This window comes from Girardinichthys multiradiatus, chromosome Y (genome assembly GCF_021462225.1).
Source record: "Girardinichthys multiradiatus isolate DD_20200921_A chromosome Y, DD_fGirMul_XY1, whole genome shotgun sequence".
Lineage (NCBI taxonomy): Eukaryota > Metazoa > Chordata > Actinopteri > Cyprinodontiformes > Goodeidae > Girardinichthys > Girardinichthys multiradiatus.
In genome coordinates this window covers 2,752,051-2,777,225 of record NC_061818.1, presented here as the reverse complement: position 1 = coordinate 2,777,225, position 25,175 = coordinate 2,752,051, and the positions used below count along the sequence as shown (strand labels likewise).

At 40.4% G+C, this 25,175-nt stretch overlaps 2 protein-coding genes across 2 annotated transcripts; one reads left to right on the top strand and one right to left on the bottom strand.

The window, feature by feature from the left end:
* Positions 1-3,969: 3,969 nt before the first annotated feature.
* LOC124864061 (coilin-like) lies at positions 3,970-10,144 on the bottom strand. Its single transcript, XM_047358674.1, has 8 exons — positions 9,778-10,144; positions 8,054-9,008; positions 7,066-7,155; positions 5,583-5,630; positions 5,401-5,470; positions 4,350-4,438; positions 4,085-4,167; positions 3,970-4,046 (listed from the first exon to the last, which is right to left on the bottom strand). The coding sequence occupies exons 1-7, from the start codon at positions 10,026-10,028 to the stop codon at positions 4,120-4,122; spliced, it is 1,551 nt and encodes a 516-aa protein (XP_047214630.1). The 5' UTR covers positions 10,029-10,144; the 3' UTR covers positions 3,970-4,046; positions 4,085-4,119.
* Positions 10,145-12,015: 1,871 nt separating this feature from the next.
* LOC124863965 (retinoid-inducible serine carboxypeptidase-like) lies at positions 12,016-25,175 on the top strand. The gene is made up of 13 exons (XM_047358554.1): positions 12,016-12,102; positions 12,296-12,435; positions 16,640-16,729; positions 17,364-17,519; positions 18,142-18,216; positions 18,518-18,590; positions 19,627-19,664; positions 19,749-19,877; positions 22,956-23,040; positions 23,148-23,261; positions 23,378-23,515; positions 24,521-24,684; positions 24,959-25,175. The coding sequence occupies exons 1-13, from the start codon at positions 12,042-12,044 to the stop codon at positions 25,019-25,021; spliced, it is 1,326 nt and encodes a 441-aa protein (XP_047214510.1). The 5' UTR covers positions 12,016-12,041; the 3' UTR covers positions 25,022-25,175.

Here is a 25,175-nt window from a genome sequence, read left to right as displayed (position 1 = left end):
GTACTTTTTCGGATGAAAGCAAATTCTGCATGTCATTCGGAAATCAAGGTGCCAGAGTCTGGAGGAAGACTGGGGAGAAGGAAATGCCAAAATGCCAGAAGTCCAGTGTCAAGTACCCACAGTCAGTGATGGTCTGGGGTGCCGTGTCAGCTGCTGGTGTTGGTCCACTGTGTTTTATCAAGGGCAGGGTCAATGCAGCTAGCTATCGGGAGATTGTGGAGCACTTCATGCTTCCATCTGCTGAAAAGCTTTATGGAGATGAAGATTTCATTTTTCAGCACGACCTGGCACCTGCTCACAGTGCCAAAACCACTGGTAAATGGTTTACTGACCATGGTATCAGTGTGCTCAATTGACCTGCCAACTCTCCTGACCTGAACCCCATAGAGAATCTGTGGGATATTGTGAAGAGAACGTTGAGAGACTCAAGACCCAACACTCTGGATGAGCTAAAGGCTGCTATCGAAGCATCCTGGGCCTCCATAAGACCTCAGCAGTGCCACAGGCTGATTGCCTCCATGCCACGCCGCATTGAAGCAGTCATTTCTGTAAAAGGATTCCCGACCAAGTATTGAGTGCATAACTGTACATGATTATTTGAAGGTTGACGTTTTTTGTATTAAAAACACTTTTCTTTTATTGATCGGATGAAATATGCTAATTTTGTGAGATATGAATTTTGGGTTTTCATGAGCTGTATGCCAAAATCATCCGTATTAAGACAATAAAAGACCTGAAATATTTCAGTAAGTGTGCAATGAATCTAAAATATATGAATGTTAAATTTTCATCATGACATTATGGAAAATAATGAACTTTATCACAATATGCTAATTTTTTGAGAAGGACCTGTATATGGTATTTATTTCCACATATTACAATCAAAACACCCTGTCGCTTGATAATTGAAACAAGAAAAAAATAAAAATATTAAAACAATCATATCATGAATTTAATTCACAAACAAAAATTAAAATGGCACGACTTTAATGAATGGAATATTTTTGCCTTGATTTAATCGTTTGATAAACCTTAGATTTGAAAAAAAAAAAGAAATTCAACAATTTTGTATTACTGTTCCTGAAAGAAAAATATTTTAAATATAGTAGTATTCTAATCAGTTATCATATACCACTCATTTTGATCGGTATATGTCATTACAGAACAGCCTTAAGGCCAATACTTCCAAGAACAAATAAATGTGTTCTCTCTCCAACGCCAGAAGGAACAAAGTCCCATCAGTCTGTTCTTCTAGCCTGGGTTCGGAGTTCCTGCAAATTATTTCTGAAGCAGAGATTTTTCTTGCATGCTGTCACTGAAGAATCAAGTAGGGGTGCTACAGCGGGTAGGACCCGATGAAGACTTCCTAAGAGTTCTGCACTTTAGTTCTCAACTATGAAATGTCAAATGACAGAGAAACAAGCAAAAAAGGAATACAACTTTTAAGGACCAAAAATAGATTATTTCCAAATATCTTAATGTAATTTTACCGCAGTAGAAATACATCTATTTCTTACAGCTTTTTGTTCAATAGAACACTTTGTTACTGTAGATTCTGAAATGATATTGAATACGTGTGTGAATTTCAGAACATGACAACTTAGAACCACTACATTTGTATGAGCATAATCATCACTTTTAAGTATGATTCAATGTCTCATTTTTATACAAATTATCTAAATAAAACATGCTCTAAAGATTGACACCAATAGTTTTACAACAAAACAAAAAAAAAGATAAAAGAGAAATAGTGAGCCATAAATTGAGAATTGATATCTCTGTAATTATACAGGACTGCTACTGAGTGACATTTTCCCTAGTCAGTATGATGTGTCCATGATGCTTTGTAATCAATCACTAGCCAGAGGAATTTCATCTTAAATATTCATTAAATACACAGCTAAAAAAAAATAAAGGGAACACTTAAACAACACAATATAACTCCAAGTAAATCAAACTTCTGTGAAATCAAACTGTCCACTTAGGAAGCAACACTGATTGATAATCAATTTCACATGTTGTTCAAATGGAAAAGACAACAGGAGGAAATCTTTGGTGATTAGCAAGACACACTCAATACAGGAGTGGTTCTGCAGGTGGGGACCACAGACCACTTCTCAGTACCTATGCTTTCTGGCTGATGTTTTGGTCTCTTTTGAATGTTGGTGGTGCTTTCACACTCATGGTAGCATGAGACGGACTCTACAACCCACAAGTGGATCAGGTAGTGCAGCTCATCCAGGATGGCACATCAATGCGAGCTGTGGCAAGAAGGTTTGCTGTGTCTGTCAGCGTAGTGTCCAGAGCCTGAAGGCGCTACCAGGAGACAGGCCAGTACACCAGGAGACGTGGAGGAGGCCGTAGGAGGGCAACAACCCAGCAGCAGGACCGCTACCTCCGCCTTTGTGCAAGGAGGAGCACTGCCAGAGCCCTGCAAAATGACCTCCAGCAGGCCACAAATGTGCATGTGTCTGCTCAAACGGATAGAAACCGACTCCATGAGGATGGTTTGAGGGACTGACGTCCACAAATGGGGGTTTTGCTCACAGCCCAACACCGTGCAGGACGCTTGGCATTTACCAGAAAACACCAGGATTGGCAAATTCGCCACTGGCGCCCTGTGGTCTTCACAGATGAAAGCAGGTTCACACTGAGCACATGTGACAGACGTGACACAGTCTGGAGACACGGTGGAGAGCGATCTGCTGCCTGCAACATCCTTCAGCATGACCGGTTTGGCATTTCTTTGGAGGGTCACATGGCCCTCCATGTGCTCGCCAGAGGTAGCCTGACTGCCATTAGGTACCAAGATGAGATCCTCAGACTCCTTGTGAGACCATATGCTGCTGCGGTTGGTCCTGGGTTCCTCCTAATGCAGGACAATGCTAGACCTCATGTGGCTGGAGTGTGTCAGCAGTTCCTGCAAGATGAAGACATTGAAGCTATGGACTGGCCCGCCCGTTCCCCAGACCTGAATCCGATTGAGCACATCTGGGACATCATGTCTCGCTCCATCCACCAACTTTATGTTGCACCACAGACTGTCCAGGAGTTGGCGGATGCTTTAGTCCAGGTCTGGGAGGAGATCCCTCAGGAGACCATCCACCGTCTCATCAGGAGCATGTCCAGGTGTTGTAGGGAGGTCATACAGGCACGTGGAGGCCACACACAATAACTGAGCCTCATTTTGACTTGTATTAAGGACATTACATCAATGTTGGATCAGCCTCTAGTGTGTTTTTCCACTTTAATTTTGTGTGTGACTCCAAATCCAGGCCTCCATTGGTTAATAAATTTGATTTCCATTGATGATTTTAGTGTGATTTTGTTTTCAGCACATTCAACTTTGTACAGAACAAAGTATTCAATGAGAATATTTCATTCATGCAGATGTAGGATGTGTTATTTGATTGTTCCCTTTATTTTTTTTGAGCAGTGTATAATGAAAAATCTAAGTTAAAATGATCTTTTGATTGGATTTCCAAAACATAAATTTAGGTTTTTGAATTAGTTTGTTTACATCAAACCAAGTTTTGAGGAAGTCCTGCTTCCATTCATAAGCTCCTTTTTTCTAAACATTGTGGACTATTTTTAATCCTATTGGTACTCGTCCCTGGGTCTTGAATTTGTACACACACCTGTCTACATAATTACTTTCTAAGTACATTTCTCCATTTTTTTCTAATGATTGCCTGTTTTCTATGGTATAAACAAGATTGTATTCCTTGTATACTGGTCCGCTTCGTGTAGGTACAGTACCTCAACCATGTTGACTTGCTCTGGTTGCCCATTCAACTTTATAAATGCTGAGCATTCAGGTCAAAGAACTTTTTTTGACAACTTTCATTCTGTTGGTGAAATTTGGCAAATGCAACATATACATAGTACATAAAAGCAAGTATGTCTAATTTCCTTATATCATGCATCCCTACAGTATACAGTATACTTAGTGCAGAGAATGCAAGATTTTATTAGCAATATTTTAATAGAAAACCAAACATAGTCACATCAATATACAAAGAATAAAATCCCAGCTCCAGAAAATAGGTTCCAAAATAAATAAACTTTCATCAAAGCAAATTTATTTCATTTAATAAACAAAGTGACGTTTTTCCATATTTAAATGATCAGTCGTGGCTCCAGCAGAGACTCCCATCGTTCCATCACCTGTAGAAGAAACAGTGAAGGCAGATGAATAAGAATAAGGATTGATTTAACAACTAGTAAACAAATACTTAAATGTCTGTCTGCAAATTGAGAGATTCTATTATTAATTCAATTTTAATCACAACAATCTAAGAGGCTTCACAGCTTCCATCGACACATCTTTGGAAGGTGCTGCAACTTACCCAAGATCCTCTCTGTACAGCGTATTCCACTTGTTCCGAGCCATCTGGATTCTGATAGACAAGGTCAAACTTGCCTGGTTCGGCAGGAGCTGGTGGGGAAATATAATCACAGATGTGTGTTATAGAACTGAGTAAATGAAACATACAACACTGATGACATCTAGTGTTCTGATAATGATGCACCATGTTCCATTAATGCAGCTCTTTATTTAGGATCATGAAGCCCATTTAGTTTAAGGAAGGAAGCAATTTATTTTGTGGCCATGAGATAATGTTTGGATAAGAAATATTCTGCAGAGAGAGACTATTAAAATATGGCCATGTGTTAAACACAGTACTGTGTGGGAATAATAATTAAACTCACATTTGCAAAGCGGGAGATGAAGCTGCAAAAGAGTCTAGCTGAAAACCATCTCTTAACTTCTTAAACAGTCAGATTTACTTCTATAAAACTGGCCAGATGTGCTAGAAATCTTGACCTAACAGTGTGAAATGTTCGGTCGCAGTGAAGAAATCTCCTGAACCACCAAAGGGGTCTGGCAAAAGCTAGGCCAACTCTTCCTGAGAAGGGCGCTACCAAAACGTGCTTCATCTAATGACAGAGCTCAGCATTGGCAACTCTCCTCCAACAGCAACTTCCCCCAAAAATCCAGGAACAGAAATGATGGTGCACCGGGTCACAAGACAAAGGTGATACAGAGGTTCGCAGTTCAAAACATTACAATTTATAGATATGTAGTCAGGAAACCTCTAAGAGAACAGGTGGTAAACTTTCCCACAGCAGAGGAATACACAGAAGCCAAGAAACTGATGAACTCCAGGCACCAGTGAACAAGAATGGGTCACCATCAATCAAGACTTCATTCTAGAAGCTGATATGCAGCATGAGAAAGAAACCTCGTCAAGTAATGAGGAAGGATTAACACACAATCTGGGGTGATTCAGTTATCTACTTCCATGTTCCTAGCCAGTACACGTCCTACTCCAGATTATTATTGTTCTGTACAAAGTGTTTGAAAGTTTCGTACACCCATGCAAAAATGGTTCCTACCTTGTGAGGTATTAAGAAGTTCAAGCTCTATCTGCTTGGTCATCGGGTCAAAGTTCACAATCTTTCCCTCCTGATGTATAAAAACATGTATGAGTGTTTGAAGGACATATGGATTAACTAGAACAAACTTTGAAGTTTTATGCAGCACTATAGCAAAAGACTTCAAAGATGATTTGACTCACCTTATATTCAGATACTTCTGGTGTGTAGTTTTCTGTTAGCTCCAGCAACTGTGAATAAATGAAAGGTTGGAGAAGATGAAGAGAAATTACCAAAACTACACATAGCTCCTTTCTCCTGTCAAGGTAAGAGTGTTCAAAGACGTTTCCTGAACGGCATGTTTGGGAAAAAGAGTTTTACAGCATTTACATCATAAAGCTCAAGTCAACACTTCTGCTCAGCAAATCATGGTCACATCTGTCTCCTCAGTGGATTTTATGTGATAGTTGGTTTATAAGGTGATCTGACTCCTTCATGTTGTCACCAACTGCTGCTCATATACCCACTGACCAGAGATCCGCAACACATCCACTCTCCTACCAATGTTAGGTTTTAATGGCGGGGGCAGTTTTATTTTAGTCTGTAGATTGTTGCCTATTTAGCCAATGAATTATTTGGTCTAGAACTGTAACAATATGAATGAACTGTCTGGAACTCCACTCAAACTAATGTTCCAGTGGCACTTCTCACCTGATCCTTGTACGTGTGACCTGGGAATTTAATAGTATGTCAGGGAGGCTGTGGTACATACAACAGGTAGAGTCCAGTCAGAAGTTTACTTACAGCCTGAAAGGGCTTGAATGTCAATCAGTTTTTAATTTTTTTATTTTTATCTATCTTTTTTCAGGGTGGAATGACAATACAAACAACTTCTTTCATATGGATCTCTGGTTGCACGGTCAGAACACATTTTGCAGCCATTGGCAACCTTCTGGCATACTTGTGACTCACTTTTTACCTTGGCAGTAATGTTCGCTTAAACTGGTTGGCTTGCTGTCACTGACAACGCCTTTCAGCATAGTACACATTTTATTCAACTTACTACGGTCTAGAAGTTGTAGAATGTCATGGTAGTCCTCCACTATTCTACCCACCAGTACCACTGGCAGTCTAACAGTTCCACAGCATGATACGCTCATACTTTAATGAGATTAAAAGCAGAGTCAGTGGTGGGATTTAATCTTAATGAGATTCATAGACTGAAGAGGAGGAGTCAAACAGGCACCGAGAAATATGCCAAAGCTTGGATATGTGGGGTTAAAATCCATGATAAACTCAAAATGAATGACATTCATGTTTTTGATGAGTGTAAACTAGTTCTTGTGGGACAGAACATGAACACATTCTTATTTTGGGTGAACTGTTTCTTTAATTGATAAACATAAACTGCTGTGGTTAAGCAGATAAAACAGAAGATTGGAGCAGAGCAGAAACAAACTAGAATGCATTAAAACATCTGAAAATCTTGAATTATTTTCCTGATGGTTGATGTGTAAACAGTAAAAACACCTGAACAGGTTTTACAAATTAAGTCTTGAATTTAAAATAAGGAAAGAGTTAAAACTAACATTCCAAACTAGTCAAATACTTAAGTCATTTTCACGTTTTTGGCAAATCAAAGAACATTTATTTTAAAGGTAGTTAACAGCCCTCATCCAAACTTACCTTAAAAACAATGTTCTGGCCCACCTGAGGAGGTCCAGCTAACAGGGGCATGGAGCTGTAGTCCTTCTTAGGAACTGGTTTCTCTTCATTCTACACAGAGGGAAATATGCAGAGTCAATAAGTTACTATCTGTCCATACAACAATTTTAACAAGATGATATAATGGCTATATACATACATGGATCTGTGTCCAAACTGCTAGGATATAAAGCTGATATAGTGTAACTGACCAAATACAGCTTTGAAGGCTAATAAGACTGCATGCAGCCTTGGTTATTTATCACGTTTCATCTTTTTGAACTCAAGAGTTTTTCCTCAATATTATTTTGGTCTAAATAGATATGGAAACAAAGTGACTGAGTGGTGCTCCACAGGTGAGAACAAGCTGGACACCATTTCATTTTTCTTCACTTTTGTTTAAATGAAAATATTGCCGACATCTTGCCTTAAACATGTTGGCCTTACACCTTTACTTCAATTTTGCAAAGCCTGCAGGTCAGCCCTTTCTAAACAGCACAATCACTGACACACAGGGGCGATAAGGTTCGATGAAAAATTATTTATGCCTCTTTACAGCAGCAAAAGAAAGGACATTTACTGGGATTTATGTGACCAAAACAAAGAAGCACATAAATATGAAGCAGAAGGAAATTCTACAGTTTTTTTCAGATCTGAAAAGTGTGGCATGCATTTGGATTGAGCCCTTTTTATTCTGACAGTGATATAAAATCCAAATGCACACCAACCATTCCTGATTTTTATTTATAAAGAACTTTGGAAACCATAAATCCTTTTGCACCACTTCAAATTGCTTTGTGTTGGTCTATCATATAAAATCCTAAAAAACTAAAGTTAGTAGCTGTAAAACTTCAACATGCTCAGATTTACAAAGCCTTTACTTTGATAAAATTTTAAATCCTATTTACAGTAACCCTCTGTGTGTAGCTGTCCTAATACACAGAAATAGAGCAAACATTTGCAGACACACCTGCAAAACCACAGACTTGTTGATCAGAGAATCAGTCTGGTAAGAAGGATCCTTTGTGCCATTACTGAAGCACTGTACATTGCTTTGACCTCCTCCCCTGGTGCGCCCTCCAGGATCACCTCCAGCCCACCTCCTGTCTTCGCCCCTGCCGAGGCCTCTCCAGAGAACCTGGCCGGGTATGTTCAGGGTAGGCTGTTGCGGCCGCCGGATAACCAGCTGGATCTCCTCTTCACTGTTTTGGATGTGGGGCTCCATCACTTTGTTGTGAGGAGGCTCCTCTATGCTGGAAGCCTGTTTCTGAGCACAGTGTTCAGACTGTTTGGCTGGAGCAGCCTGAGGAGTTTTGGAGTTGCTGGTTTTGGGTGATAAAGCTTGGGTTTTGGGGGGGACTTTTAAACTTTCTTCCTCATCCGAGGAGGAGTCCGTGTCTGAGGAGGAAGATGATGATGGAGGTTGAGATTTTTTGGGGGTGGGTTTGGGGTTTGGAGGTCCTTTTGAGGCAGCAGCGGTGGTGTGGGGTTTCTTGGCTAATTTTTGATGAGAAGTTTTATCTTCGTCACTGCTGCTACTGCTGGAATCTGATGAAGGAGCTTTCAGTTTTTTGATTTTCTCCGCTGGGGTCTTTTTTGGGCCTGAGGGTTTGTGTGGGGCAGCAGCTGCTTTAGGGACAGCAGCATGGCTATTATCCACAGACTCCATTGTCTTTTTCTTCTTTTTAGTGGCCTTCTTTGTCTGTGACATCTTATTCCTGTTTTCAACTTTAGCCAAGTTAGTCTGATCTGCCGTGCCATCCTCCAACTTCTTTTTCTTCTTCTTCTTTTTCTTGTGCTCTACACTTGGTCCATCTCCTGCTCCAACCTCTCTTGTGTCTCTTTGCCTCTTTTTGCAGTTTATCTTCGCCGACTCTGAACAGCTGCTGTGTCCATTCACCTGAGCCAGACATCCCACCTGCACCCTGGTCACAGAAACACAGCTATGTTATAAATAGTCTTATCCCTGGCCTCTACTATTTGCATAGGTTCCCACATATAGTGTCTTCTAGAGTATTCACACCTGTTAAACTTTTTCCCGTTTCGTCATGTTACAGCCACAAGCACTAGTGTGAGTTAGTTGGATTTTATGTGAAAAGCTAAGAAACCTTAGAGCATAATTGTGAAGTGGAAGGAAACTAATTGCACGTCTTTTTTTAAACAAATAAATCTGGGAAATGTGGCATAAAATTCGTTTCAGCCTCTTTAATGCCTAGAAGAAAACTTTGTGCAACCCATTACAATCAGAAGTCATCTAGTTAGGAAATAAGTTAACTGTGTAATGTAATCCGAGTCTGGCCTCAGGTTTGTTAGAGAACAAACAGCATCATGAAGACTAGTCAGCATGGACAGGTCAGGGAGAAAGTTGTGGAGAGGTTTAAAGCAGGGTTAGATTCTACAACAATATCCCAAGCTCTGTTCAATCCATCATCTAAACAGGGAGATAGGATGGAACAACCAGACCTACCAAGACAGCTCAAGAATGAATCATTTTTCAAAGCTCTGTAACAACCCTTCTCTGTGAAATTGTTTAGAAAATTAAGAGTCATTTCAGCACATAAACTGGAACAAGTCTGAGCTTTAAAGGTGGATCCAAATTACAGATGAGAGGAATAAGATGTAATTGTAAAATAGCACCAACACAGTGCCGACCATATGCAGACCTGTTCCGGCCAGTGGTAACTGAACCCGCACCTGATGTTGTCGTTGTCCCGCACCACGTAGATGCTCTCCGTGTGCGGCAGGTAGCAGTCCTCTATGAACAGGCTCAGGATGCTGCTGCGGCTGAACTCGAACCTCTCCCTGATGATGCTCTCCAGGTCCGCCACCACCCGGCACGTGTTCAGGTCCACGAGCAGCCAACACATGCGGCACCCCACGGCGGCCGGCGGCGGGTAGTCAAAGAACAAGCGGAGGCGAATAAACGTGTTGCTGTGAGCAGCCATGAGGCGACACAGTTCATGCTCTCCCAGGCAAACTCCTCAACAAGAACTTCCGCTAGGATCTTTCAAAAGACTGCAGCTCTTGCAATACTGCCCCCTAGAGGCCTGGATATGGTACTTCAACCCACTGTCTACCACTGTATCATGCTTTCTACCGTTCAGAGATTACTCAACTAACCTTTTGCAGAATTGAGAAGTTCAACTTCAGGATAATTAGAGTGTCATAGTTATCCTACCAACACTGTCAATAAGCCTCTCTAATTGTTTGCACAGATGTTAGAATTAAGTGGTGTAAAATAAAAAAGGCGTTTGCAACTTTAAACTAATGCTGCACTAATAATAAATTAAAAAAGTTCCATTAACAGTTGATTCTGTCTATAAAGTAAAAAAAAAAAAATAGATTTTTGTAATTCAGGAAAAAAACAAACGTGTTTCTTCTATTGTCCACTACCACTGGATACTTTCATTTCTGTACAACCTTCTGTCACCTGGGATTGCTATATCTATCCTTACTGCACTCTTTACTGATTTGTCCACCACTGCATACCTGTCTCCCACTTTAACTGGGGGACCTCTCATCCATACTAGGCACAGATGCTCCTGTGCACTGTTTCCGTCACTTAATTGTGGCATTCAATGTATGCTTTACCTGCCAGCATCTAGCACCCGCTGTTATACACTCCACTGTTTCAGGGGGCATCTTTGGTTCTGTCTAGTTGGTAGACCTCTTGTGCATGTTCCAGTGCTGCACTGATTGGTGCCTCTGTGTTCAGTTCAGCTCACTCTAACCACTCAGAGGACAGTCTAATGTCCTTGCTGTATATCCTGGTTAGGTGGATCAGTGAGTCGATGTCTCGCTCATTCTTGCAATACATTTTCATGTAATCAATGTAGAGGAGGTGACTGATGATGGCACTTTGAAATCAGCATCCATGCCCTCTCTTTTGAGAATGCATGTTTGTAATATACTGTATCTAAATTATACTTTACAAACTAATCTAAGTGTTTATTTTACAATCTAAGTGTTTGAATTTCAGTGTACATTTAATGTTCATGACTTAATGGTGAAAATCATGTTTTCTTCTTTCCTTTGGATTACATTTAATTTTTAAATTTTATTTTTATTCTTACCATTGGTTTTTTGTAGATTTTGTTATAAACAAAAATACTGATTGCACCAACAAACTATTATTATTATTATTACTATAGTGTGCAGTTATCAGAACAGAAAGGTTAGCACTAAAGTGAGGTCAAACATGTTATACTCTGTATGAACATACTGTATGTGGACTGAAAATATATTTACATTTCTGGGTGCTTTTCATGCAGCTTTATAGTCAAAATCATAGAACATTGATGGAATAATGTTCAGCACCCAAAAGGCTCAAACGCTGTTATTTTTTTCACTGAATATATTATTAATTAACACAATCAATGGTTCAGTTATATAATTCAAATGCTTTACGGATTTCTTTATTAAGTTTACATCTTTACGTTCATTCCCTTGATAGTTTTCTTATTTTAATGCTCGTTTTGTGTTTCTAAGGTGTGTATCGTCCTATTATTTAAAATACTAAACCATATTTAGACCTCGTCCCTGTTTAGAGAGCTACTATCCTGCAGCTTTGTTTTTAGATGCATCCCTGCTCCAAAACACCGGAATCAAATAATTGTGTCGTTACCAGGCCTCTGCAGAGCTGAATGACTGAATACTGATGAGGGAATTTAGTCATTTGATTTAAGGGTGTAGGAGCAGAGGTATCTGAAAGCTGTAGGATAGCAGCTCTCTAGACCAGGAGTTGGCACCTTTGCTGTAAATGTTTTTGCTCCATGCAGCCGGTTAACGGTGACTAGTATTTGACTGGAACTAGTGCACTATAGATGTGATGATGTGTAGGTGTGTCACTACAAGCAGAAGACCCTCCCTCAGCTGACGCCTGTGTGTGTGTCAGCTGACTTGGGTTGCTGTCATGTGATATTTGTGCCTGAATCAGAGCAGAGCGGCTGGCTGAAACAATGGCTCAGTCTACTGCACTCTTCGGTGTCTTCTATCTTCTATCTGTTCTCGTCTTCAAAGGTATGCTTCCTGAATTTTTCCCTGACTTACTAGACCCTACCGTTTCATTGTTGTCTGGTCATCCCCTGAAAGCTCCGCTGACTGCAAACCGAAAGTAAAGCTTTGTCAATAACGTGATAAACATATAGTTGATCTTCAAAGTTGATTGAAGAGTCCATGTAGAAACGTAACAACGTATCTGAATTGTTTGCAGGGTTTTCCTCTCCGCCTTCGGGTAAAGAAGTGTGGGACTATGTGGAAGTGAGACCCGGGGCCCACATGTTCTGGTGGCTTTATTATTCTGACAGTCCGTCTGCTCAGCATCAGGATCTGCCGCTGGTCATGTGGCTGCAGGTAAAAAAAAAAATCCCATCAAACAGAACATTTAGATGGTTTATTGCACTTTAACCAGCTGTAGTTTCACATCAGCTTGTCCTCATCTGTGTTTCTCAGCGTGTGTTGATCTGAGTTACAGCTTTTCGTTCATATATAGTCATGTTAAATTTGAAATATGCGTTCAGATCAAGCACGTTTGAGATTAAAAGTAGGCCTACAGTATCTCACAAAGGTGAGTAAATAATTTATTATATATTTTAGATGTTTCTCTGCATCAACGCATCTGAATCAGAAAATGAAGTCATATTGAGGAGTAAATCAACCATTTGATTCAGGTGTGTTGAACCAGGGACACATGTAAAAGTTGCAGGACATCGGCCCTCAAAGACTCCACTTTGACACCCTGGCCTAGAAGAAGACTGCCAGCACCCTGAAACTGAGCTGGGACCATACAGTGGTTTAAACAGGACAGGTTCCACTTAGAACCAGCCTCGCATGGTCAACCAAAGAAGTTGAATCCACATGTTCAGCGTCATATCTAGACGTTGTCTTTTGAAAATAGATGTACGAATGATGCCAGGAGAAGTAGAGGTGGGGGGTCAGCCTGTTAGTTCTCAGACTACATGCATCAAATTGCTCTGCAGGGCTGTCGTCCCAGAAGGAAGCCTCTTCTTAAGATGTGCTTAAGTGCTGAAAATAATGGTGGCCACACAAATTATTGGCACTTTGGGCACAATTTGAACATTTTTGCTTAGGGGTGTACTCACTTTTGCTGCCAGCTGGTAATACATGGCTGTGTGTTTAGTTATATTGAGAGGACAGCAAATTTACACTGTTTAACAAGTACACTGACTACTTTATATTGTATCAAAGTGTCATATGTTCAGTGTTGTCCCATGAAAAGATGTAAAAATGTGAGGGGTGTACTCACTTTGTGAGATACTGTATGTTTTGAAAATACCAACTTTTAAGCAGATATTACACATACAGGGGTTGGACAATGAAACTGAAACACCAGTCGTTTTAGTGTGGGAGGTTTCATGGCTAAATTGGACCAGCCTGGTAGCCAGTCTTCATTGATTGCACATTGCACCAGTAAGAGCATAGTGTGAAGGTTCAATTAGCAGGGTAAGAGCAGTTTTGCTCAAAATATTGAAATGCACACAACATTATGGGTGACATACCAGAGTTAAAAAGAGGACAAATTGTTGGTGCACGTCTTGCTGGCGCATCTGTGACCAAGACAGCAAGTCTTTGTGATGTATCAAGAGCCACGGTATCCAGGATAATGTCAGCATACCACCAAGAAGGACGAACCACATCCAACAGGATTAACTGTGGAAGCAAGAGGAAGCTGTCTGAAAGGGATGTTCGGGTGCTAACCCGGATTGTATCCAAAAAACATAAAACCACGGCTGCCCAAATCACGGCAGAATTAAATGTGCACCTCAACTCTCCTGTTTCCACCAGAACTGTCCGTCGGGAGCTCCACAGGGTCAATATACACGGCCGGGCTGCTATAGCCAAACGTTTGGTCACTCATGCCAATGCCAAACGTCGGTTTCAATGGTGCAAGGAGCGCAAATCTTGGGCTGTGGACAATGTGAAACATGTATTGTTCTCTGATGAGTCCACCTTTACTGTTTTCCCCACATCCGGGAGAGTTACGGTGTGGAGAAGCCCCAAAGAAGCGTACCACCCAGACTGTTGCATGCCCAGAGTGAAGCATAGGGGTGGATCAGTGATGGTTTGGGCTGCCATATCATGGCATTGCCTTGGCCCAATACTTGTGCTAGATGGGCGCGTCACTGCCAAGGACTACCGAACCATTCTTGAGGACCATGTGCATCCAATGGTTCAAACATTGTATCCTGAAGGTGGTGCCGTGTATCAGGATGACAATGCACCAATACACACAGCAAGACTGGTGAAAGATTGGTTTGATGAACATGAAAGTGAAGTTGAACATCTCCCATGGCCTGCACAGTCACCAGATCTAAATATTATTGAGCCACTTTGGGGTGTTTTGGAGGAGCGAGTCAGGAAACGTTTTCCTCCACCAGTATCACGTAGTGACCTGGCCACTATCCTGCAAGAAGAATGGCTTAAAATCCCTCTGACCACTGTGCAGGACTTATATATGTCATTCCCAAGATGAATTGATGCTGTATTGGCTGCAAAAGGAGGCCCTACACCATACTAATAAATTATTGTGGTCTAAAACCAGGTGTTTCACTTTCATTGTCCAACCCCTGTACTTTTCATTAAGCCCAGATTTCTGGATTAAAGATGTTCTTTATTGGTCTAATGTGATCTATCTATCTATCTATCTATCTGTCTGTCTGTCTGTCTGTCTGTCTGTCTGTCTGTCTGTCTGTCTGTCTGTCTGTCTGTCTGTCTGTCTGTCTGTCTGTCTGTCTGTCTGTCTGTCTGTCTGTCTGTCTGTCTGTCTGTCTGTCTGTCTGTCTGTCTGTCTGTCTGTCTGTCTGTCTGTCTGTCTGTCTGTCTGTCTGTCTGTCTGTCTGTCTGTCTGTCTGTCTGTCTGTCTGTCTGTCTGTCTGTCTGTCTGTCTGTCTGTCTGTCTGTCTGTCTGTCTGTCTGTCTGTCTGTCTGTCTGTCTGTCTGTCTGTCTGTCTGTCTGTCTGTCTGTCTGTCTGTCTGTCTGTCTGTCTGTCTGTCTGTCTGTCTGTCTTAAATGTCATGTTTCTGTTAGTTGTTAACAGAAAATCATCATAATAAACAGAAATAAAGGCTTGAAACCATCAGTCTGTGTGGAATTAAACTATATTATGTGCTTCACTTAGTGAGCTAAGTTACTGAAATAAATGAACTTTTCTATAATCAAATATGACTGTGAAAGAAATAGTGACACGTCCATCAGTAACATTTTATTAAAATGCTTGTTTTTTAAAGCGATATATGGACTGTGAAAGGACAACCACTTTTTAAATGTTTGTTGATAGAAGAAAACATGGTGTGACCTGATGAGTAAGACCAATGGTGCTTCTATTAGTAACTTTAGAGGAGGAACTAACCATCCAACAGTGTCTGTTATGAAACTTTATTCTGTGTAAAAACGTCCTCCGACTGACCAGGTTCACTTGCCTGATTATGAAATTCCCATCAATAAACAGCCTTTCTGCTCACATTTGTTTTTCTAAATAAATATTATTCCCTGAGCAGTTAAGTTATCAACAGCTGGAAAATTAAACATTAAAAAAGACCAACTTCATATTATGGAAGTTGCTCAAAAAGACACTGCAGTAAGTGGGCATAGTTGTACAACCATTCCACAGATTGAGAAAAAACATTTACCGTAATCTCAGGGATTTTTTTTGAGAAATTATGCTAGTGACTTGAATTAAATAAGCACCCAGAGGGAATTGCCTGGATGAAATTTGGTCCACATGTAGATCATCCAGCTATAAAAATGATTCGGTGTGCAAGGACCTGTCAGGATCTAAACTAGGCACCACAAGTGAAGGGAACATTGCTGGAGCTTCTGATGACAAGTTAAACCAGTGAGTAATGGTCACCACCAAGAAGGATGCCTTATTAAATGCATTAGGCAGCATTACCAACAGTCAGGTAAGTTTAAAAACAGGTCCCACTGTGGGTTTGAGTTCATTTGTAACAGTGGCTGGCTTTGAAACCAGTGGAGATATGACGGCCCCCACCCACTTTGTGTCATCTCTGAAAAGAGTCCAATACCTGCGTTCCAATGGCAGGCCATCATTTCAATAGTTCTGTGATGCTTGATGGACTACACAATGACCGTGCCTTGATTGGTCTGTCTTGGGAACCAGCATGTTCTGTGTGAGTGCTTTAATTCAACCACTGGCTCCAGCTTTAGGCCTCTGTAACATCTGTGTGACCCATATTCCTGGCATTTCCAAGAACCAACCACCTGGATTCATGCAAACCCACAAAGCGAACCCTATCGAACTTCAGCAGCTGCTGGTGATGTTGTGTATTGTTCCGTAGAGGCACTCTGTGTTTGCAGACATTCAGTGTCTGATTTGACAGGTCTGCTTCTTCACTTTGCTTCTCTTTTATAGATACATATATATTCCATATCCAGCACAAACATTAACCTAGAAATTAGCAAGGCTTATAACACATACTCTATAGACAATGCATACAAGTTCGGAAATGGAAAAAATTAAAATAAAAAAAAATGAAGCTGTTCCAAAAAAAACATGTTTCTGCTTTGTGTTTGAAGGGTGGACCAGGAGGATCAGGAAGTGGCTTTGGCAACTTTGAAGAGATAGGACCACTGAACAGGGATCTAGAGCCCAGGAAGACAAGCTGGGTAAGATGGTGGTTCAAGATTTGAATGATCATAGATATTGTTATTGTAATCAGTTTGAGGAGTGATGGCCTAGTGGTTGGAGAGCAGGATATTTGCATCCTGGAGAGGCCACAAGTACCGAGGTTCGAATGCTACAGCCTGCCACTCTGGACCCTTGAGCAAGACCCTTAGCCCCAGAATGCTCTCAGGTGCCGCACAATGGCAGCCCACTGCTCCCTAAGGGATGGGTTAAATGCAAAGGATAATTTCTCCATTGTGAGATTAATAAAGTCTAAATAATAATAATACTAATTATTATTATTATTATATTATTATTGAGTGTTTTAAAAAACCCGTGCCTTGCAAAATTATTCTCACCTCTTGATTTTTTTCATATTTTGTCATGAGACAACTACAAACTAATATACAGATTTTATTGGGAGAAGTGTTTGGTAGGGTCTTAGATAAAAATTTAGTTGCATTTCTTATAAATGTAGGAAATTTCATAGAGGATGTTCAAAAATATAATTCAGCTTGTAATAGGTTGTTTCTTTTCTTTATTCCATACTAGTGCAGATTTGTTTATTTACAAAACAAAAAAATTAAATGCTTCTAATTGCTTCTCATGTGTGTGTGTGTGCGATGTGTCCTGTAGGTGCAGGCAGCCAGCGTGTTATTTGTGGACAACCCTGTGGGCACTGGCTTTAGCTACACTGAACAGCCTGATCGCTTTGCTACCAACGTTTCCACAGTGGCCTCAGACATGCTGGTGCTGCTCAAACACTTCTTCACACAGTTGCCAGAGTTCCAGGTTAGCTGACTTCAATATTGCCTAAATAGTTTGGCTATCTTTTAGGAAACGATTTACTGGTACCTAGACTGATTCTTAAAGGAGTTAAGTTATTAAATTGATTATGCTGTTAAGTGGGATTGTGTGAAAAATTTCCATCATCTTCTCATCTTACTTGACAGGCAGCGGGATCTTAGTTTAAAGAGGGTTTTTTTGCTATTTAAAATAATTCAAGTAAGACAACTACAAGGACAACATGTGTGCAGCTCTTAACATATTATAGCACAGGATGGACATGGTTACTGAGACTATTCAGACCTCACTTAGACACAAGAAACAAAGTGGAGTAAATGTGGTGTTTCTGAGTGAGAAAAAAAAGAGCTGATCTGGTCACCCCAGTTTCAGCACCTGTCAGGTTGTCAAAGTTCTTCCCTTATTCTCCCCGAAAGAAAATCAGAGAAAGATTTTTCGTTATTGTTTTGCTAAAACAGATTCTGGACAGTTTGAATATTTAAAAATCTCAGACACTGGCGTCACATTGTCCCTTTGACTAATTAAATATCAAATGTCCTGAAATGATTCCAACTAGTATAGTTGACTTGCAGTGCCAGGTGTGCTCTAAACTATTGTCTGAACTTTGCAGAGCATCCCTTTCTACATCTTCTCTGAGTCATATGGTGGAAAGATGGCAGCTGCCATCTCACTGGAACTCAGCCAGGTAAGCATACCACTCTTTGAGTCTAGTAGCAGGCTCAGTGCTTTAGTAACATAGCAGATAACTGTGTTGATGGTGGAAAGTCTGTGTAAAGCACCTGTGATGTGACTGGCCACACATGCCAATAATAATAGCAGGTAGTCTTAGTTTTTTTCCAGAATGCTTAGGAGTCCTATTCTTTATCATTAAGGGAAGTTATTTTTAATAATATGACTTGGACTTATTATATTAATTCATAAGGGTACTTTAGCTTCTCCTGACAACGAGGCATGATGTTTTATCTGTGCCACTTGTCTGTTTACAGGCTATAGCCCAAGGCTCAGTGAAATGCAAATTTGCAGGTGTGGCGCTTGGAGACTCGTGGATTTCCCCATTGGGTCAGTATCAGTCAGTCTTTGACCCGGCAGTTTAACCTTTGTTCCAAATTCTAATCAAAAAACAGAGCAGAGAATGCTGCACAGTCAGATTTTGGGTCTTAAAAACCTTTGCAACGAAGATTCCTAGTGAGTCTACACTTTCACGCCATACAAATAGGTGGTGCTGTAATCAAAACATGTTTTCTTTTTTCCGCTTAAAAAAAGAAAACCATGTCTTAATTTTGGATCCACATTTGTATGGATGAAAAAATTATCACCAGTCTGCCAGAGATTGGAATTGTCCAAGTTTCATTTGATTGGCCACTGATTAGAGATCTAAATAAAGATCATTTTGTAATTCCCTTTTTTCCTGTTAGAGTAAGACATATTACCTCTGTCAAACAACAAGCAGTACATTTTTTTTCTTGATTTATTGTCTTCAAGGGAAAAAAAATTTTTGTCAAAATTTGACTCAACAGTTTAGTACAGGATATCCGTGCTCCCGCTTTACTAAGCTATGCTCTCGGTTTTGCGTTCCTGCACGCAGATTACTCAGTGACATCTGTCGAGAGTTTGGACGCATGGCCCACACCTGCGAAGTAAGTTCAGTGGATCTGTTGTCGTATCAACTTAAAGCACTGCCAGGTTTTAATCAGCACACTAGCTTGTATTATGACTTTATTTTTGTTACACTAAGGTTCCAAACACGTCCAAACTCTTGACAGATGTCACTGAGTAAACTGACTACACGGATTGCAAAACTGAACGCACAGTTTAACAGAGTGAGCACGGATTTCCACCGGCTTTGTTTTTTTGTTTTTTTAGCCCCGGACACTTGCCAGGGTCCATAGTTTAGACATTGAAGAAAACAGGAAACAAATTAGTAAAGACCAGTAAACTCCACTATTTTTTTATTTGTTTTTAAATGTAAATGGCTTTATGCTTTTGCAGTTGAATCACTTGTGTTTTGCAGAATTTAATTATTGGTTTTATTTAGCTGTTAACCAATAGCTTCCAACTTGGTTTGGTAACTGAGCAGCACTTGTTTTATTACCAGATTCTGTGATGACATGGGGTCCATACCTTTATACTACTGTGAGTAACACACAACATGCTTGTCATTAATGACGGTGGCTCTAAGTTGTGGTGTTTCATTTTCATCTGACTTGCTGTGTGCAGTCCCTACTGGACGACTATGGCCTGGCTGATGTCAGTAATGCAGTGGAGAAGGTGAAGCAAGCTGTGGAGCAGCAGCAGTTTCTTAAAGCGACTGAGCTGTGGTCCATCACCGAGACAGTAATGGAGCAGGTTGGTACCACACTGGAGCCTTTAAAGCTGAAAGTTTATATAAACCTATAAGCCATAAAATTATGACCACTCAAGTGATAAACATTAATTAACACAGTTGTCGAGCACAATGGTTTTCACACTATAATTAAAGTACATCTGGAAGTATACGGGCTTTTATCAGGGGTAATTTTGGCATAAATTATTTTCAAAGCAAATTTATAACATATTAACTTTGCTATACAACAAAAACCTGCCAACGGCCAAACAGACGAGTTGCTCCAACACAATATTATTTACCTAATCAGAAACTTCCCAAAAAAGAAGGGCATTGGAAAAAATCTGGAATTCACAGTACAGTAAGACCTGGAGGAGACAGCAGTGAGCCAAGAACAAGTGGTGGTGGCTACTCCGTGTTCCAGCTACCTCTTAATTTGGATCTGAGTATGACAACAAATACTAACTGTTTTCCACTTCCAAGTTCCAGAACCAGTGGGATTTGCTCATTGATAATCAGTGCCTTGCAATAGTATTTACCCCCCCTTTGCTTTTTTGCCTATTTTGTTATATTTCAGCCTGAAATTTAAGTGCTTTTTAATCTTATTTATGTGATGGATCTACACAAAATTGACTAACTTGGTGAAGTGAAATGAGAAAAAGATATATATTAAAAATAATTTAAAGAAAAATTACAAAAATGAAAATTGGAACGTGCATATGTTTCCATCCCTTTTGCTATGAAGCCCCGAAAACGTTCTGGTGCAACCGATAATAAGCCATACACTTACAAGTAAACCATTACTTAGTATTAAAAAAAAAGGCATCTTTTGAGGTTGCCAAAAGGCTTATGAGTGACTCTCCATATGTATGGAGGAAGGCGCTTTGTTCAGATTACACTAAAATTTAACTTTTCGGCCAAGGAAAACTCATGGGGGTGGCAGCATCATGCTGTGGGGATGTTTTTCAGCAGCAGGGTCTGGGAAACCGGTCCGAGGCGAGAGAAAGATGGATGGTGCTAAATCCAGGAATATTCTGGAGCAAAACCTGTCAGTCTGCCTGTGATATAAGACTGGGATGGAGGTTCACCTTCCAACAGGACAATGACCTGAAGCATTCAGACCTGATGACCAGGAATCAAAAGCCAAACATTTTCAGTCCACATAGATTACTGTTCCAGCCTGGATGATGTGTGGTTTTATAGAGCAATGAATGAAGGAGTGAACCTGAACTCTGGCATTCTCAACCAGGAAGCATAGCACACTTATACAGAATAAACACAAACAACTGCTCTTTTAGTCACACCAGAATTTACAGGTCCTTCTCAAAATATTAGCATATTGTGATAAAGTTCATTATTTTCCATAATGTCATGATGAAAATTTAACATTCATATATTTTAGATTCATTGCACACTAACTGAAATATTTCAGGTCTTTTATTGTCTTAATACGGATGATTTTGGCATACAGCTCATGAAAACCCAAAATTCCTATCTCACAAAATTAGCATATTTCATCCGACCAATAAAAGAAAAGTGTTTTTAATACAAAAAACATAAACCTTCAAATAATCATGTACAGTTATGCACTCAATACTTGGTCGGGAATCCTTTTGCAAAAATGACTGCTTCAATGCGGCGTGGCATGGAGGCAATCAGCCTGTGGCACTGCTGAGGTCTTATGGAGGCCCAGGATGCTTCGATAGCGGCCTTTAGCTCATCCAGAGTGTTGGGTCTTGAGTCTCTCAACGTTCTCTTCACAATATCCCACAGATTCTCTATGGGGTTCAGGTCAGGAGAGTTGGCAGGCCAATTGAGCACAGTGATACCATGGTCAGTAAACCATTTACCAGTGGTTTTGGCACTGTGAGCAGGTGCCAGGTCGTGCTGAAAAATGAAATCTTCATCTCCATAAAGCTTTTCAGCAGATGGAAGCATGAAGTGCTCCAAAATCTCCTGATAGCTAGCTGCATTGACCCTGCCCTTGATAAAACACAGTGGACCAACACCACCAGCTGACACGGCACCCCAGACCATCACTGACTGTGGGTACTTGACACTGGACTTCTGGCATTTTGGCATTTCCTTCTCCCCAGTCTTCCTCCAGACTCTGGCACCTTGATTTCCGAATGACATGCAGAATTTGCTTTCATCCGAAAAAAGTACTTTGGACCACTGAGCAACAGTCCAGTGCTGCTTCTCTGTAGCCCAGGTCAGGCGCTTCTGCTGCTGTTTCTGGTTCAAAAGTGGCTTGACCTGGGGAATGCGGCACCTGTAGCCCATTTCCTGCACACGCCTGTGCACGGTGGCTCTGGATGTTTCTACTCCAGACTCAGTCCACTGCTTCCACAGGTCCCCCAAGGTCTGGAATCGGCCCTTCTCCACAATCTTCCTCAGGGTCCGGTCACCTCTTCTCGTTGTGCAGCGTTTTCTGCCACACTTTTTCCTTCCCACAGACTTCCCACTGAGGTACCTTGATACAGCACTCTGGGAACAGCCTATTCGTTCAGAAATTTCTTTCTGTGTCTTACCCTCTTGCTTGAGGGTGTCAATAGTGGCCTTCTGGACAGCAGTCAGGTCGGCAGTCTTACCCATGATTGGGGTTTTGAGTGATGAACCAGGCTGGGAGTTTTAAAGGCCTCAGGAATCTTTTGCAGGTGTTTAGAGTTAACTCGTTGATTCAGATGATTAGGTTCATAGCTCGTTTAGAGACCCTTTTAATGATATGCTAATTTTGTGAGATAGGAATTTTGGGTTTTCATGAGCTGTATGCCAAAATCATCCGTATTAAGACAATAAAAGACCTGAAATATTTCAGTTAGTGTGCAATGAATCTAAAATATATGAATGTTAAATTTCCATCATTACATTATGGAAAATAATGAACTTTATCACAATATGCTAATATTTTGAGAAGGACCTGTATTAGCATAACAATCCAACTTTACAGTTAAAAAACCTGAGTCCGTTAACACTGACCATCACTAAACTAGTAACTAGTAAAGACATGCTCACAATTAGGTGAGTGGTTATAATACTAGGCCTGAATAATAAAAGTAAAATATTTATTGTCTAAATCACTAAAACTGTTTTCTTACCAGAACACCAATGGGGTGAACTTCTACAACATTCTAACCCAGGAACCAGATGATAAACTTGCTTCTTCTGCAGGAGAAAACTTCATCTGTATGTCACTGTGTCTAAATCCAGACTCCAATTAATAAATTAAATTATAAAGAGTGGGCCTAATTTATTCCTGTCGTTAACTGATGTGCTTTTCTTCTTTGCATTAGCTCTGCAAGCTCGCCGCCACATTCACCCTCTGCACAAGCAATCACTGAGTGAGCTGATGAACGGGCCAGTAAGAAAGAAACTGGCTATCATCCCTCAGAATGTCACTTGGGGAGGTACCATAGAGTTGGATTGAGTCTCCTTATTTCATACTGCCTAATGAACTTGTCATTATTAATGTATTATGTTTTGTGCCTTCCCGACCTTTGTCCTTGTCTCAACTGGTTTTCAGGTCAAGCAGAGAAAGTGTTCAGCCAAATGGCTGGTGATTTTATGAGGCCAGTGGTGGACATAGTGGACCAGTTGTTAATGGCTGGAGTCAATGTCACAGTTTATAATGGCCAGCTGGATCTTATAGTGGACACCATGGGTAAATGAGCTTCTAAATCAATGATATGTGAACACTAGAGATGCACCGAGGCAGAGGCTGGTGGACAGCCTGTATGAAACTCAAAAGTACAATCTTTTTTCTGGGCATGCTGGACCTAAATGCAACTAGTTTACACTTACAACCAAATTTGGAGGGGGTGCTGTTCCTGTTTGTAGAACATTCAATGTTTACCATTTTCAGTATTAGTAATTTGTTTTAAACTGAAGTCAGAGAACACACAGGTACTGTACGTAAGAATCTATTTTAAAGAAAACTATGTTTGACGAGGTGTAGAGACATGCCTGCGGTTAGTCAGGTTGCAAGAGACGAGAGAGCAAGATGTTCAGCAGATAACAAGAAGGCAGAATGCATAGTTATCTTTTTATGTTTTTGAGCTTTCAGCCGGTCTATCTTGGAACGTGCTGGGTTTGGATATGTTGGCAGCCTTTGGGAAATCTTCTGAGGTTCTGCTTGCTCAAAGGATTAAACACTGAGATTACTGTTAGTCAAGTTAACTCCATCAATTTTTTTATGTTGCAAGTTGAAGAATTTCTTTTGTCTCTTTTTGTGAAATGATTGTGAAAATGTGATTTTTTTTCTTCTCAGAGTGTATATCTGACCCAAATTTTACTGATCAGTCTTGATTATATCACATAAAAAAATTAAACCACAGTTAAGAGGAATATGTCTGTATACCAAACTATTTCAACTTTAAAAGCAACAGTGTTGTTAGTAAAATCCTGTTTTACATTGACTGCCCTAATAATGCACTGTAACAACACCTCCACTTCTAATTTAATAACCCAGAGGCTACAAAAATATTTTCAGTTTTTTTTCTTTCAAATATTTTTTGAGTTCTTAAAGAGAAAGTTGAATTGGCTTTACAAAAACCTAAAACAAGGTTTTCATTGGTACATCTCTAGTAAACACATTTAGCCAACTCTAAGTTACATTGCAGCCACCTAGCTTTAGTTCTGTGAATAAAAAGCTTTGTTTCTCTTCCAGGTCAGGAGCTTTGGGTGAAGCAGCTGACGTGGGAGGGACTTCATAGTTTCACCCAGCAGAGGTGGACCCCCCTTGATGACCCAGCCGCCCCAGGAGTCACTGGAGCCTTCTACAAGACTTACAAGAACTTTGGATTCTATTGGATCCTTAAAGCTGGACACATGGTAAAATTTCAACTGGTTCGAACTTCTTGAGTTTTTAAATACTGAATTTCATAAAACAATCTGTTAAGCCGGCAAACATTTAAGGGTACAGAGTAGATCTGCATGAAATTGTAGATGGTAGAACGTGTTTGCTTGAGAAGTACACAGATTTTGCATGTTTCATTGGCTTCTGTGCTTGGTGTTGACTTATGAAGCACTGAAACAGTGCATACTATTTGATAGAAAAATAGTAGAAATTCAGCTTTAAGCTGTAATCTCCTGTTATATCTCTTAGATTCCCTCAGACCAGGGACCCATGGCCTTGCAAATGCTGAAGATGATCACTCAGCAGGACTGATTGACCCACTGTTGCGCCAGCCGGGATGGCTCTGACAATCACAAAAATCATCTTGATTTCCTTGCTTTCCAAAATGAACTTCCAGATATCAGGTGTATTTGATTTTAAGTTCAGTAAATTCCAGCTTCTAAATAAAATTCTTTTTTTATACTTA